The sequence below is a fragment of the Bos indicus x Bos taurus genome, chromosome 24, assembly GCF_003369695.1.
Source record: "Bos indicus x Bos taurus breed Angus x Brahman F1 hybrid chromosome 24, Bos_hybrid_MaternalHap_v2.0, whole genome shotgun sequence".
NCBI classification, from domain to species: Eukaryota; Metazoa; Chordata; class Mammalia; order Artiodactyla; family Bovidae; genus Bos; species Bos indicus x Bos taurus.
Window position 1 is genome coordinate 33171707 of NC_040099.1, and position 17309 is coordinate 33189015.

General features: G+C 44.8%; 1 protein-coding gene across 3 annotated transcripts in view; it reads left to right on the top strand.

Moving 5' to 3' along the window:
- Positions 1–17309, top strand: part of ANKRD29 (ankyrin repeat domain 29) — a 47819-nt gene that overhangs the window by 18251 nt on the left and 12259 nt on the right. For all 3 annotated transcript variants that reach the window (XM_027525906.1, XM_027525907.1, XM_027525908.1), the window contains 3 exons: positions 1173–1271; positions 4363–4461; positions 7684–7782. In XM_027525906.1, coding sequence (XP_027381707.1) covers positions 1173–1271; positions 4363–4461; positions 7684–7782 — 297 coding nt within the window. The remainder of the gene's footprint in view (positions 1–1172; positions 1272–4362; positions 4462–7683; positions 7783–17309) is intronic.

The following is a 17309-nucleotide window of genomic DNA, read 5'->3' on the forward strand; positions in this document are numbered from 1 at the left end:
CCTGATGAGTTCACCTTTGTGGAGTCACATCCAGGGTCACACCTAGAGTGAACGTGACCTCAGTCCACAGTGACTCAGACCTCAGTGGGCGGGCATCCATGGGCAAGCTCCAAATGAGACAGGAGTGCTTGGTTCTCCTTGAGCCACTCTTATTGGAGGTCCTGCCCTGTAGTTCTTTCAAAGAGGATGGTCCCTAGAATGCCCTGAGCCAGGCCAGTCTGGAAAAATAGCCAACGAGAGGCCCTGACCTCACCCTGCATGTTTTGAAAGCTGGAAGAGAATGCCTGGCAGTGCTGTGGAACTGACGCTTGGAGCAGACTTCTTCTTTGGTTCACATGTAATCCGTTCTGCAGTATCAGAATATTTGTCTCCTAAAGAAGTACTGCCATTGTTTTCTTTATTTGTCTATCCAGACACACAGAGTTTGCACACTTTGGTAGTCTCTAATATTCATGTCTATTAAGAGGACGAGGGGGCTTCCCTGGTGGCTCAGTGGTAAAAAATCTGCTTGCCGATGCAGGAGATACAGGTTTAATCCCTGTTCTGGGAAGATCTCACATAGCTCGGAACAACTAAGCCTGTGCCCCACAACTATTGAGCCTGTGCTTTAGAGCCCAGGAGCTGCAGCTACTGAATCCCACATGCCCAGAGCCCATGCGCTACGAGAGAGGCCACTGCAGTGAGAAGCCCTGCATCGCAGCTAGTGAGTGACCCCTGCTCGCTGAAAATAGAGAAAAGCCTGCACAGCAAGGAAACCCCAGCACAGCCAAAAATAAATAAAAGTATTTAAATAAAAAATGAGGAGGAGGAGGAAATTCCCTGATGGTCCAATGGTTGGGACTCCACGCTTCTACTGCAAGGAGCGTGAGTTCAATCCCTGGTCAGGGAACTAAGATCCTGCATGCCATGCAGTGCAGGCAAAAACAACAAAAAAAGAATTTTCCCATTCTAGCCCAGTTTTCTCATCCAGACCTTGTTACATCTTAAGGTTTCTGGAACCCAGCATTCTCCACACTGGTCACTTAACCTGAGCAAGGAATAGTCTGTTCAAATGTAATCCCTTCAGGCTAGAGGTTTGTATGTAAGGATTTTGTTTTGTTTTGCTGCAATCATGTCAATCAAATGAAATGTAACCAAATATCTTTTAAAACCAGCCCCTCTCTTTCTCTCAGTCAGGTACAACCGCCCTTTTCTTTGCTGCCCAACAAGGACATAATAACGTCGTGAGATTTCTCTTTGAATTTGGAGCATCCACTGAATTTAGGACCAAAGTAAGAGACTTTTCTTGATTTTATACCCTATTGAAGAATTTCAGCAGTTATAAGTATTGATTTCTCTTCATTTATAGTATGAATGTTTGCTATTCTGTTTACAAGATTCACAAGCCTAAGAAGTTGGGTTTCACAGGGTTAAGTTGTAATGATTCAGGAATAGTCCTAGGAACTCAATTCAAAACATGACATTTTTACCCTGGGCTAAAAATTGGAGAATTTGGCAAGGGGGTGGCTTACATTCTTTCTTGTATTGGTAACTTTCTACTCTGGGACACTAAATTTTGTTATCACAATGGATACAGTACTAGGTGCTTCATGACTTTTCCTGTTCTCTTTTGCTTTTTTCTGCCCCAGGGTTAATCCCAGTGCTGCGATAGGAATTATTGGAAATATTAAGCCAATCCTAGTGAATCTTGAGAGATTTCTAAGGAGGCTTTGGCAGGAAGTTTACTTTCTGAGATGTCGCCACTGAAATATATAACATATGATTGCAGTTCATATGGTTGGGTGAGGAATTATGGTTCTTTCTCAAATAAGTCATTGATTCTTCACATTTGACATGTGAATAAGAAAACCGAGGCTGCAGAAAGATCAGTTTGTCTTCACAATATGATTTTTCATGATAATATTTTATAGCAGAAGAATTTGAACTGTCACATTTTTATAATTGAAAACTTCTGTCTAGCCCAGTCATAAAAAATTCTTGAAAATTTGCCCTAGTTGGAAACTTTTAGGTTTTCTTAATTCATTATATGTGATATGTTGATATCAAGGGAGTTTCCAGTGGGGTTTTTTTCCTGGTAAAACACTATGAAGTAGATCTGAATTTCAGAAAGGGTTTCTGTCTTTTCTAAAACCAGCTGTCAGATTTTGTACATGCCCCTAGGCATGCTGAGTATAATGCACAGTAATCCAAAACACATGTGTTCATACTCTTCATGTTAATTATCATTTAATTTTTAATTATAAAAGTGACACAACTAAAAATAAAATGTGGAAGTTCTACAAATCTCAGGCTCAACTCTGAACTAAGTCAAATGATTGTGTGTGACCAGATGCCTCATTCTTCCTGGGTAACAAGTTAGGGCTGGTCTTTGTACATGAGCCAGACTGTGCTACCTTGGAAATCCATGGAACACAGGCCCAGGGCGAGCAACTCCACGTTATTTCCATTAGAACAGCTGCAGGTGGCCAAGAGCTTTCTCTGGGAAGAAGACAGTGTTGGGAAGCTTTGGGTTTTAATACAGTTCTGTCATCCAAAATTGACTTTGTGTCAACAACTGTTCTCATTGTAATTAAACTTGGCGTGCGTGCTAAGTCGTTTCAGTTGAGTCTGACTCTTTGCAACCCCATGGGTTAAAATTAACCAATTTCTTGATGCCCAGCCACCCCACGCCCCAACCATCTCCACTGACCTCAGCCTTCCAATCTCTCTCCTTCATTGCCTACCCTTCAAAATGCCCCTCTTTCCCATCACATAGCCCATCCCTCGCTGAAGCCTTACTCAGTCGCGTGCATCCTCCAGCATCTTGTAGCTATAGCAGTGTTTCTCCAAGGGAGCCCTGCCCCCCTGGCACCTGCACCTCACAGTCACCTCTCATGACTGGTCAAAAGCCTATATCTGGGCCTCACTCCAGATCTACTGAATCTGAGGGTGTGGCTCCAAGGGTAGGCATTTTGAATAAACACTCTATGCCCAAATTTAGGACCCACACTGTCTTATGTTTATGATTTGTATTTCAAAACCAGATTCCACATTCTTGCATTATTATAATTAGCTCAAATGTCCAAATACCCATTCATAGAGCCAAACAAACAACACAGCAATCCTAGACGGAGAAAGAAAAAACCTCAGCCCAGCACCTGAGAAAAACCATTAAGGGCTTCAGTTGACCACAGACTCTGAGTCAGTAGTGTGGTGTGGTTAGAGTCAAAGCAAATTCTAATTTAGGCGCAGAGATAAAAGCAAGAGTTGATGGAACCAAGGAATGTCCCGTCAGACCACGTCTACTTTGCAGTGCTCTGTTGAGTCCTGGCATCCGCATTTTAAGAGGTTTGGACAGATTGGCACATGTTCAAAGGAAAATGCAAAGTAGGAGCGTGTGAAGCATATGGAATATGCTGTAGTTATCCCTGTTCTAAATGCATGGATATCTCGTCCAAGAAGGCAGGGGCCCAGAGAGCAACTCCCTAAATACACCTTATTCTCAGAGGCCTATAACTGGGCAGACCCACAGGAGGAAGCTCGTTACCATTCTGGTAATTCCAAGACACAACTGGTTGGTACAGTCTTTCTGTTCTTTGTTTCCTTTATTGAGAGACAAAGAGATGATTTGCATTTGACATGAGAAATTTCTAAATTAATTATAATAACTTAGTCAAATATCTGTAATGTATCTCAAGCAAGTCACCCGAGTATACAACATTGTGATGTCCTTAAGACAAACTCTAGGGATTTCCCTGGTGGACCAGTGGCTAAGACTCCACACTCCCAATGCAGGGAATCCAGGTTCAATTCCTGGTCAGGGAACTAGATCCCACATGCTGGAACTAAAGGAGTTCTGCTGCTGCTGCTGCTAAGTCGCTTCAGTCGTGTCCAACTCTGTGCAACCCCATAGATGGCAGCCCACCAGGCTCCCCCGTCCCTGGGATTCTCCAGGCAAGAACACTGGAGTGGGTTGCCATTTCCTTGTCCAATGCATGAAAGTGAAAAGTGAAAGTGAAGTCGCTTAGTTGTGTCCGACTCTTCGAAACCCCATGGACTGCAGCCTACCAGGCTCCTCCGTCCATGGGATTTTCCAGGCAAGAGTCCTGGAGTGGGGTGCCATTGCCTTCTCCAAGAAGAGTTCTAGGGCCACACTAAAAAGATATTGCATGTCGTAACTAAGACCCAGAGCAGTCAAAACAAAACAAAAGATGAACTCTATCACGATTATAAAGAAAAAAGTAAGAGATCAAAGAGGAAAAGTCAGTTTGTTATTATGTATGGGAAATGCCTTTCCAAAATTCTCAGCACTCGAAGAGCATCTGCCTGGTAAAGTTTGTGCCCGCCCTGTTTCTAATGCGTTCATTCTTTTCGTGACCGCAGGATGGAGGCACCGCCCTGCTGGCCGCCAGTCAGTACGGGCACATGCAGGTGGTGGAGACCTTGCTGAAGCACGGAGCCAACATCCACGACCAGCTCTATGTGAGTGTGATTCAAGGGGACTTCCGGGGGACACTTGCTCTTTGCCTCAGCACACATAGCATCACAGTCTAAATTCTGATGCCGGAGGTGGCATCTGAGCCGTCAAGGAAATAGGAGAGTTAACTGGATGAGCCTTTTCTGTGTAGAAATCACATCATCTTTATTTATCTTTGCTCTTTTAAGTCTTTCACACATATGAAGTATTTCACATACCTACACAATTAAGATCTTCAAAAATCATGTGATACGTATTTATTTATAACAAGCCCAGTGTATGGACTTGTTGAAAACCAAAATAAACTCTCCTGTTGCAGAGTTCTGTGGGAGGAAGAACACACAAAAAAAGGAAAAATCAAGTTGTTTGGAAGAGAAGTGAGGCTGGATGGAGGAAGATCTCTGAAATATGTGCATGCCATTGACCTTGAAAGGCATCCCCTGCCAGCGTGGGTCTGTTTGCAGCTAATTGGCAATTAGCACATTACCCAAGTACTCTTAATGGTTGCTATAATTCTGTAGAATTTACGGCAACTGTTATTCTGGTTTTGGAGTAAGAAGTAAAATATGGGGAGATGAAGTGACTGGGCAGTCTCATGGTGAGGAGTGCAAGAATCTCTGCTTCCATTTATCTAGGAGCTGTTTTTGAGGCTATTATACCACCAGACATGAACCTTGGGCCCAGGAGCGCTAGACTTTCATAGACTTGTAATGAGATGTGTGGGTGTGAACTTTTCCATTTGAACATCCTTTCCAGAGTCTACATGGAACCTCTGACAGATCACAGGCCTCTTTGAAGTGTAGAGGAACTAGCCTTAGCCTTGGCACTTCAAAACCTGCTCCCACTCTTTGAGCCGATAGCATTCCTGGTACCATGACTGAGCTACTTGACTGTGGTCTTAAGGAGTGATTGTCAACTCTGGCTGTACAGGAGAACCACCCAGGGAGTATTAAAAAATTTCACTCCCTGGGTCCACCCAGGCTTCCCCAGTGGCTCACTGGTAAAGAATTTACCTGCAGTGCAGGAGACGAAGTAGATGCGGGTTTGATCCCTGGGTTGAGAAGATTCTCTGGAGGAGGGCATGGCAGCCCATTCCAGTATTTTTGCCTGGAGAATCCCATGGAGGAGCTTGGCGGGCTGCAGTTCATAGGGTTGCAAAGAGTCGGACATGACTGAAGCGACCTAGTACATAGCACAGCATAGAATTTGTACTATTGGATAACATTCTTCCATAAGGCTCATTGCAGCGGCACTTAACTTTAGAAATGTAGGGTTTCTAAACTCTTCTGTGATAGGGTAACCTAAATATTCCATGCTCCAGAACTTCCATTATACGTTTAGACTTTTACCCTTACCTGAATAGTCCAAAATAAATGTTTCCATTAACAACAGTTGAAATACGGGGCCAGGGAGGAGGCATCAATGATTCCTGAAAGCTTCTAGGAACAGAACTGTGTAATGCATGGTAAAAAAAAAAAAAAAAAGGTAAATCCAATGAATGCAGAGAAGATCCGTTTTGGAAAATTTGTAGGAGTTAGCACTTCTATGTCACGGAAGCCTTTCTGTGGCAACACAGTAAGGAACAGCTGAAAATTGTATCCCCGTATCAAACATCTGCTTTAAAATCTGTCCAGGCTGATTAATTTCCTAATGATTGCCTTGGGGGGGTCTGACTGCTCTGCTGACACCCAGTGGAAAGCCGGCACCCTCTACCTAGTTGGACTTGCAGGGAAGGTGCTATGAGCATGTGGTTAGTGTTCCTGCAGGAGGGGTGGTTATTAGCTGGGAGAACTAGTTTTCCACTGCACATCTGAAAGTAACGAGGCTCTCCCTGTCCTGTGGGTGCTGTCTGCATGGAGAGGGCACCTGGCAGGAGGCATACTCTGGATGGACCGGTGTACTTGCTGAAATTAACCAATGGTGTGTCTTTAAGAAAAAAAACACCCAGAAGATGCAGACACCCAGTTAAAAAGAGAACTAAAGAATTTGGTAACAAGCAGTTACTTTGGGTTTTCCTGCAGGACTGCTTAGTTGGGTGTATAGGTATTGTTGGTGTCTGCCGGCCTGGCAGGGAGAAAGTTCATGGACATTCTTACTAGGGTGGGTATTCTGAAAGCATCTTGTGTTTTAAAGCATAGAGAAACTGAAAGTCTGGAGAACATGGATAAGGCAATACAAAAGAGAAAGCAATAGGGAATATCTAATTAAAAGGATGGGGCTTCCCTGGTGGTGCAGTGGTAAAGAATCAGCCTGCCAATGCAGAAGACGAGGGTTTGATTCCTGGGAAAATCCCCCCGGAGAAGGAAATGGCAACCCACTTCAGTATTCTTGCCATGATAATCCCATGGACAGAGGAGCCTGGTCGGGTACAGTCCATGGCGTCGCAAAGAATCGGACACAACTGAGTGACTGAACAGCAACAAACAAAAATTAAAAGGATACTGTTCATACCCAATTCGTAAAGGCACACAAAATAGATTTGGGGGATTTGGTTGTTTTTTTGTTTGTTTTTTAGTTAACATGCGTTTGTGTGTGTGTGGTTTTTTTTAGAGTTTTAATGTTCTAAAAAAATTTAGATTTTTAATGTTCTGATGTGCTTTCTAGAGCACAGGCTCAATAGTTGTGGCGCACGGGCTTAGCTGCCCCGAGGTACGTGGGATCTTCCCAAATCAGGAATCAAACCTGTGTCTCCTGTGTTGGCCGGGGAATTCTTTACCACTGAGCCACCAGGGAAACCCTTTGTTTTTGTTTTTTAAATGAACAACTTAGCTCTTAGTGACAAAAGGGTTGCAGTGGAAAATTGTATTAAGTGTGTATTTTTTTTATCCTAAATAAAAGAGAGTGGACTCTGAGATCACGCAACAAAAGCAGAAGGCAGCTAATGAGAAAGCTGTGTGGACAGAGAAAAATGATGACTCTTTGGAAAACCAGAGTTTCGCAACTAGATGTATCATAAGCTCTATGACCAAGATTTTACAGTGTGAACAGTCATTGCATATGTTGTAACTCATCCTTATACAGCGGTCTGTTTTAAACTTTACCTTTCAGCCTGACTTAGTGTGATGTTTTAGAACTAGTCTTCAAAGAATAAAATACCATGCATATTAAAAAGAGGGAAGGGAGGGATGGAAGTGGAAACTTGTATTAAACATATGTATCAGTATTATAAGATCGAATTTCTTTTAAAATAAATAATTTCTTAACACTTTACATTTGCTAACTTTCAGGATGGAGCCACTGCACTCTTCCTAGCAGCCCAAGGGGGTTACTTGGATGTGATTCGATTATTGTTATCTTCAGGCGCAAAGGTCAACCAGCCGAGGCAGGTAATGTTTGCGCGTGCGCATGCGTGTGGGGCGGTGGGCAGGGTGGGCTTGCAGTCCTGCAGCAGCACCTGCCTAAGATAACCAGTCAGATCCGGGTCTCTAAAGCCTTTTTGCCTCTGGATGAAAGTTCATCCTTGATCAAGCTTTCTCCTGTTCTTTGCTTTGGGCTCACCAGGCTGACATCAACATTCAATATGTTTGGTGTCTGAGGTCAAGTACATACTCTGCCACCTCCTGATCAAATAAATGTCGGTGCACTGAGGTCAGGAGAGTAGGCTAGACTGGGACACAGGTAAATCGAGGCGGGCCAGGCAGCCTTGCCCTTGCCAGGCCCCTCTGCTGATATGCTGCCTTATCTCTTCCCCACCCCTTCTTGTGCTAAGCCAAAGGTGTTCTTAGTGGGCTCTATAGTTTCGTCTCTCGGATTACAGCACTGTTGAGACTTCATTTACCAAAAGCCAAGATGTCATCTGGAGAATCAATTAACTGATACTTAAAGAAAGGGCCACAAGGTAACTAACCAGGGCTTCCCTGGTGGCTCAGTGGTAAAGAATCTGCCTGTAGTGCAGGAGCCACAGGAGACACAGGTTCGATCCCTAGGTGGGGAAGATCCCCTGGAGGAGGGCATGGCAACCCACTCCAGTATTCTCACTTGGAGAATCCCCACATACAGAGGAGCCTGGTGGGCTACAGTCCATAGGGTCGCAGGGTCAGACATGACTGAAGTGACTTAGCACACGGGCATGCACAAGGTCACATTTATAAACGGTTAAGAACCATCCAAACGTAAGGCTTTATAATTAGCCTCTCTTCTGTCGGAACTATTTCTTCACTAATTCATTTGTTTTTAATGAAACATTTCAGATTAAGGTAACCTTACGTTTAAAGGTAGTTTTCTAGGGAAAAGGGCAAGCTGATGACTTGCCAGGAAATTACACATAGGCAGATTTCCACCGTGATGTGGCCCTGATATGGGAAGGCATGTTTGCTCCTCAGTGAGTAGCCTTGGGGACCTTGGGGCTTCTCTGGTGGTTCAGTGGTAAAGAAACTGCCTGCCAAGCAGGAGACATGGGTTCGATCCCTAGATGGGGAAGATTCCCTGGAGAAAGAAATGGCAACCCACTTTAATATTCTTGCCTAGAGAATCCCATGGACAGAGGAGCCTGGTAAGTTACAGTCCATGGAGTCACAGAGAGTCAGACACAACTTAGTGACTAAACACCACCAACAACAAATGTAAAATGAGTTGTGTGATGATATGAAAACCAGGAAGTTAAAGAGTAACCCAGCAGTGCCATGGTAACCACAACACACCGCTGCTGTTTTTCATTCCTCAGAAATGAGGATAACCTGGGCGAAGTGTGTGACCCAGCCTGGGAACGGGAGGACCCCGCCCTTGGGTCAAGGGTCAAGTGACATGCCTTCCCAACGACTACACCTAATGCAGCTGTTGGAATTGTGAGCATCCGGCTCTGAAAAGATTGTTATTTAGGGAGAGGTGTTTTATAAAATAAGAATCACCATGGCGGTGGGTGGCCTGTGGGAAGCGAGGAAAATTGTTCTTTCTATAGAGTGCACTAACCCCCTTGTACCCTCAAACCATAATCTTTTTACTGCCTTCCCACAGGCTTATAGTTAAAGGTTATCTACCCAGGTCAGACTAGTCCAGATTCTGTCTTCTCTGAAAGAGTAAACTCTACATATTTAATTCCATTTCAAGAAACAAGAAGTGTCAGAAATACAGAAAAAGTAATATCAACCTCAGCTGACTTTGATGAAAGTTATAAAGAGGTTAGGGCTTCCCGGGTGGCTCAGATGGTAAAGAATCCACCTGCAGTGCAGGAGAAGCAGGTTCAGTCCCTGGGTCGGGGAGATCCCTTGGAAAAGGGAATGACAACTCTAGTATTCTTGCCTGGGAAATACCATGGACAGAGGAGCCTGGCAGGCTGCAGTCCCTGGGGCTGCAAAGAGTTGGACATTACTGAGGGACTAACACTTTCACTTCACTTTCATGAAGAAGTTAAAAAAAATCTAATTGAAAGTTTCCATTAAAATGGCCTGCACATGGTAGACATTTACACAGGGAGGACATTTGGAAGCCAATATTTTATTCTGAAATCTCAGCTGACGCATTGAATCATTGTCTGAATATTCTTGAGTTTACAAAATAAGGACAAGGTATTTGCCTAGTTCAATTTCTTAAAATTTTTGGGTAAATCTGAGTTCTAATTTTTGTTTCACCATCCCATGGAGTCCTGACATTGTATGATACATTATGCCAGGATGTGAATGGAGCTGTGCTGAAATTATTTAGCTAATATTTGGTCTGAGCTGCAGGGTATCCAAATGGTAGTAGGCAAGACTTTTCCTTGTAATTCTATCACTGAAGAACTAACTGAACATCCTTTTAGTACTCTTATAACTCTTGTAAGAAGGAGTCATTAATCATAAAGCAAGTCATAGGCAGGTTCGGGAAAGACTAAATTCTTTTCTTCTGTCTTTTTTTTTTTTTTTAATTTTTTTATCCCTAGAAAGAGCTTGAAAATTTTGCCTTTTAAGTTGTCCTAAATAAAGAGGTCAAAGTCACAGACACACGTGAACTCCACTGTCATTTAAAACCTCATTTTCAGTTCTGTCTATGCGTCCTCACCGAGCTGATATGACTCAGACGTTTTTAATCAGTAGCTGAGATGGCTAATTAGTGTGTTTTTCTACCAACAAGGAGTTTCTCAGGTGGTGCCAGCAATAAAGAACTCGCCTGCCAATGCAGGAAACATGAGTTCCATCCCTGGGTCTGGAAGATCCCCTGGAGAAGGGAATAGCTACCCACTCCAGTATTCTTGCCTGGAAAATTCCATGGACAGAGGAGCCTGGCAGGCTGCACACCCTGGGGTTTCAAAGAGTCGGACATGACTGAAATGATTTAGCACGCCTACCAATATACTTTTCCCATCTCAATTCACACAGCCTATTAAAATGATGCTTTCATGGAGTGGCAAAGGTCGGGCTCTATACCTGGAGATGAGGTTCGCCTGTCATCAACTCATCTCTATCTAGTTCTCTTAATGTGCTAATCAGCATTTCTTTGAAACCTGACCAAAAGGTCATCTCATAAAGTGCCTTCTCTAATAGAAGCCTTGGTTTGGATGTGTATCCATCCAATCCAAGAGAGATGCTGGGACCCAGATTGGATTGGACCCAGATCCTTTCTCCCGGATTGTAAGCTTGGAGGGCAACCCTGTGGTGGGCACTGGGCAACGTGGAGTCATCAGATGGGTATGGTGTCCTGAGGGCTCTGAGATGGGAGCGGACAGCAATAGGGAGACCCACCTGCTTGCATGTCCTCTGTTCTCAGAAAAGCTGTGTTGACCACCAGAGGACAGCCTGTGGCGTGGGTAGAGTTCCCATGAGGCCTGGAAGGCTGCAGTGCATAGTGATCGGTGACTGGGAACTGGAACAAGGCTCTGATGTAGGGCCCAGGCTCCTGGGCAGGACACCGGTCCCAGGAACATTCTAGGAGTCAAACCCAGACCTCAGGGCTGGAACCAGGGGTGGGGAAAGTGAACAGCTTGGTGGTTATGGGACTATGGTCAAGGCAATGAAACGTAGTTTCAGTTTTGCTTAGTAACTGTATGACCTCAAGCAAATTTGCCTGCTCTCCCTGAATCTCATTTTTTAAAACTGTAAAACCATGATCATAATGGTATCTTTGCTTTGGGAGTACTGTGAGCATTAAAAAAAAGTAATCCCTGCAAAACTTCCTGCAGTGGCCAGTATATACCAAGGGCTTAGTGAATGTTAGGTTTTGCTGTTTTCATTCCTAGTCCATCCAGGCCTTCCTGCCTCCCTGGAACAGAAAACCCATCAGAAATCAAGGCTGTTCTTTTTCTCTCGTAAGCCAAGCAGTGTCTGTCATCTCAAAGTCCTTTCTTGCCTCTCTCTCTCTCGCTCCCCACTCCTCTTTATTTTGATCGGCTTCCTCTGCCCACTTATTTTGTATGTGGTCCCCAAGTTTCCAGGTCAGATTCCCAACTCTTGGGGTAGCCATGTCCCTGAAGCTCATCCCTGCTCCCCAGGCCATGGCTGGCCTGCCCATCCTTGGTCTGATCACCTGTGGCTGGGAGAATGGGTCACAGTGTGAACAGTGCAAGCATTGGGTAGCATCTTCTCTAGACTCGTTTGCTGGACCAGGGACACAGAATAGAAGGACACAGTACTGAGAAACGGCTCCAGGTCAGGGTTCCAGGGCTGGTAGCAAAGTTGTCTCCATATTGAACCCCCTTCTGTTACTGATGAGGTTCCTTGTAATCTCTCGCATGTGTGCATGCTAAGTCGCTTAGTCGTGTCCGACTCTTTGTTATCCTATGGACTAGAGCCTGCCAGGCTCTTCTGTCCACGGGATTCTCCAGGCAAGAATACTGGAGTGGGTTGCCCTGACCTCCTCCAGGGGATCTTCAGGACCCAGGGATCAAACTAGCATCTCTTACATCTCCTGCATTGGCAGGTGGGTACTTTATCACTAGCGCCACCTGGGAAGCCCTGAAAGTGAAAGTGAAGTTGCTCAGTCGTGTCCAACTCTTTGCAACCCCGTGGACTGTAGCCCACCAGGCTCCTCCGTCCATGGGATTCTCTAGGCAAGAGTACTGGAGTGGGTTGCCATTTCCTTCTCCAGGGGATCTTCCCTACCGAGGGATCGAACCCAGGTCTCCCGCATTGCAGGCAGACGCTTTAACCTCTGAGCCACCAGGGAAACCCTTGGGAAGCCCTAATCTCCCCCAATTTAGAATAGACCTGGTCTTTAGCACTTTCTTGTCTGGAGCCTGCAGGTGAAGTAGCCTAAGTGTAGGTGCTAGAAAGCAATAGAAGCAAAGAGCTAGTGCCACTTAATATACTTATTGCCATGTATTCCTAGGTGGCTCAGTGGTGAGCAGGTTTGATTCCTGAGTTGGGAAGATCCCCTGGAGGAAGGCATGGCAACCCACTCTGGTATTCTTGCTGGGAAAATCCCATGGACAGAGGAGCCTGGTGGGCTACAGTCCACGGGGTCACAAAGAACCGGACACAACTGAGCACACATGAATGCACATGGGAGAGAATGATTTTAATTCTTTTTTCTAAATCATCTTTGCTGCTGATGCTGCTAAGTCACATCAGTCGTGTCCGACTCTGCGCGACCCCATAGACAGCAGCCCACCAGGCTCCCCCATCCCTGGGATTCTCCAGACAAGAACGCTGGGGTGGGTTGCCATTTCCTTCTCCAATGCAGGAAAGTGAAAAGCGAAAGTGAAGTCGCTCAGTCGTGTCCGACTCTTAGCGACCCCATGGACTGCAGCCCACCAGGCTCCTCTGTCCATGGGAGTTTCCAGGCAAGAGTACTGGAGTGGGTCGCCAGTGCCTTCTCCAAAATCATCTTTAAGAGCCTAAAAAGACCAAATTAAATTTAGTCTCTAATACAAATCATGTCATATACTCCCATCTCATGCTGTGACCTCTGTATAAAACTACAGGATACTTGAAAATATTATCTGAAATGGAATGAGGGAATGACAGAGCTGGTAGGAACTGCAAAAGCCTCCTATTTAACCATACATTGGGTATAGAAGCTTTTTGGTGATCAGGCACTGTCAAACCCCTCCAGGCATGGGGATCTCCTTACTACTTCATCAGCTTATTTAATCTTTAACCAGCCTACCTTATCATTCCTTTTTTGCACTGAGCCAGTGTATCACTTGGTATGCAAAATAAGTCTAAACTGTTTTCTACTTGACATGCACAAACAGTAAATGACGGCTGTCAGGATCCCCATGAATCCCGTCTTCAAGCTAAATGTTCTGTTTCTTTTTCTACGTGCTGGTGAAGTTGTAACTTCTACTTCATGCAAGTTTCTTTGATTTAATATACTTTGTATGTTTTTGTCAAGAAGTAATTTAAAACTTATATAAATATTTTTAGATGTTTTTCCTACTCCTTTTCTCCCGAAAACTCTCTAAAAAAGCACTAAACTGACCTGATTGCCATCAGTTTTATTACACTCACCGTCACAATGAAGATTCTAATAGAAGGAAAATATATGAAAAAGCAAAGATTGTGATGTAGAGAATAGGAAAACCTGTCCTCTTCACAGACTAGATAATCAGCTGATAAATAATTGGATCACATTCAGCTTCCTGGGTTCAAAAATCTGCTTTGGTGGTAACATAAGTGGGAAGGAAATCCAAAAAAGGGCATATATGTATGGTATAGCTGATTCACTTTGCTGTAGAGTAGGAACTAACACAACATTCTAAAGAAACTATACTTCAGTAAAAATTTTAACATTTTTTAAAAAAGGAAAAAATAAAATTCAGCTCTGGAGAAGTAAGCACCAGTAAGAAAATACATAGTTTTCCCCCAAATCTCATTTTCTCAATCCTACCTGCTCAGTCAGTTTTCGCTTAGGGTAACTAGGAGAATCAACTTAAAGTACATGGAATGCTTTGTAAACAAAGTTCAAATTAACTCACTGTTTTTCATGATAAATAATATTCAGGTCTGGTTACCATTTTCTAAGCATCTGTTGGCCACTCCTTGTGCTGAGCACATTTCTGTATGCTTTCTCCTTCACAAATATCTCTGAAGCTAATGTTTTTGCAGAAGGCTGACACCGAGGCTCAGAGGAATTTGTCTAAGTTCTCTCAACCAGGAAGTGGTGACTTCTTTTTCCACCTACCATGACTACTGCAATTAAGGTGACATTTGAGTGTTAGCATCACTGTTATGATATTAATAGTTGCTGCTAATAAAGCACCTCTCAGCACTTCTCCACGTATTAGTATCAATTAATGCGTGTATGCTAAGTTGCTTCAGTAGAGTCCGACTCTTTGCAACCCTATGAACTATAGTCCACCATGCTCCTCTCTGTCCATGGGATTCTCCAGGCAAGAATACTGAAGTAGTTTGCCATGCCCTCCTCCAGGAAGGGATCTTCCAGACCCAGGGATTGAACCTGGGTCTCCTGCATTGCAGGCTGATTCTTTACTTTCTGAGCCACCAGGGAAGCCCCATGTTATTAACAGAGTTTATCTAAAAACAACTAAGCCCTTGGAAAGCTTAGTTGGGAATTAAGGGAACAGCACGCTGGCTTTCTTTCCTTGCCTGCCCTCTGGTGGCCATAACGACAAAGAGCAGATGAACCCAGAGCTGGATGGAGGGGAAAGTGCAATAGCACCTGAGGAAATCTTTTGTGGAGCCCAGACTCTCTGTCCTGTCTCCTGGGGCCCCACCCATATCCCTTGGGCTGCAGCCAACTGACTTTCCCACCCAGCCTGAGCCAGCCACGCCTATCCACGCCACTGTGACTGTAAATGTTCTTCCTTCTACGTAGAAGACCATTTTCCCTCTTTCCCCACCTGGCAAAATTCTAGTCCTCCCTGGAGACCCAGCTCATACCATGCCATCTGAGAAGCTGACCCTGTCTCCCCCACACAGTAAGAGGGTCCCTCTCCAGGTTCATCCTGGGCATGTTGTCTGTACTTTATTGTGGCCCTGCAATCATACAGATATTTCCAGGTCTCTTCTCCACTAGGCTGCATTCCTTTGAGAACTGAGGCCAGATCTTGTTTTTAGTACTCCTCTCGAGACTTAGAAAATGCTTAATAATTGCTGGGTGTTTGAATAAGCAAACAAAAGATTGGTTGAATTCTGAATTGGGAGAATCAAATTAAACAATGAGTACAGAAGTGCTTTGTAAATTCAAAGTACAGATGAAGGTATTATTTATATTGCTAATGATAAAGGATATACAGTGATGTCCCTGATGGTCCAATGGTTAGAACTTTGTCTTCCAATACAGGGGGTGTGGGTTCAATCCCTGGTTGGGGAGCTAAGATTCCACAGGCCTCATGGTCAAAAAACCAAAACATAAAACAGAAACAATATTGTAACAAATTCAATAAAGACTTTAAAAGTGGTGGTGGTTTAGTCTCTAAGTCATTTCCTACTCTTGCAACCCCATGGACCATAGCTCGCCACGCTCCTCTGTCCATGGGATATTCCTGGAGTGCATTGCGATTTCCTTCTCCAGGGGATTTTCCCAACCCAGGGATCAAACCCGAGTCTTGCATTGCAGGCATATTCTTTACCTACTGAGCTAAAAGGGAAAGACCATGGTCCATATTTAAAAAAAAAAAAAAATCTTAAGAAAAAAGAATATTCAGATTCAGATATGTCTAAGAAGCCCTTGTAGAGCATGAAGTAGGTCAGGGTGTCTCCAGCCTTCTTCCATCCTTTGTTCCAGCACCTCTTTCCCGTATCTCCCCCAAGACAGTGGTGTCAGTGTCCTCTGACCCCCCTCAGCACTACCAGATCCTTCTAAGCTCCTGGTTTGGCATCACCCACCACCCTGCCCAAATACCTCGGTCCTCTGTCCATTTCAGGACAGCTGTGGGCAGTGACCCTGTGGCTGCTGCAGGCGGTACCCTGGAGTTGAAATGATATCCTCCAACAGAAAGTGAAACTCTAGACTCTGTACCTGTCATCTTGCTCTTCAGCCTGCAGCCCCACTGATGAGAAATTTAGTCTGATGTGACTAAAGCCATCTCTTCAGGTTCCATTACCCTAATTACGTCTGAGGTTAAGGTTGGTCAGTTCTGGGTTCTCCCTCCTCCTGCCCATCTCTCCAAGTGACCCAGGTTCTGAGAGGTCAGAGTATCACTGTGGCATCAGGGTGGGGGTGAAGAAATTCTTGTCTGCTTCCTCTGCTGGCTTGTCCAGCCCTCTGGCCTCTAAGTTTCTTGCGCTGGTCCCCTGAAGGGGCAACTGGTCTATCAGATACAGGTCCTGCCATCACCTATGCTCTTGACATTCTGTAGCCTTGTCTCCCCGACCCAGGCTCACTCCAGGCTGCTGTTCAGCCAGCACTTCTGATGTCCTGCAGGCAGCCTGGGACTCCTGGGTGGATGTGACCAGGGGTATTGGGGGCCATGTCCAGCATTGTTCCAGACAGCTCCCACAACCATTTCTCTTCTACCCGTGAGGCACCAGCCAAGCACAGAGCTCCTCCAAGGGGCCTGCAGTGTTCCTGGATTTCATCTCAAGAACAGGAGAAAGTTCTTTCCCATCTGGAATTCACCATAACTGGTCTGAGTGTTTCTGGCACCCAAACTTACCAACCGAGATTCAACCCAGAGCTGGTGGAAAACACAGACGCTCGTGACCCCGCCTCCCTACTCCCTCTCTAGTGAGTCCTTCCTGACACTAGCAGGGTTTTCTAGTTTCCTTTCTGACCAGCAGGAACCACCCTCCTTCCTGTCAAATCCTTCACTGTCCCTGATGTTTCACTTTTCCTTCTCTGGAGCAACACACCTCCGTTTCATGACCCCAGTGTTCACAGGGAAAAAAGAACCACAGGGAAAATAACACTCAGGAAGTGTTACCAAAACCATCGCTCTGCTGTAGCTGGGCAGCGTTGCAGCAACCCCAAGAAGACACAGCGTCACATCCTGCATAAAATTATAGTCCCTGGAAACGACGAGGTGATGGTGGGGCAT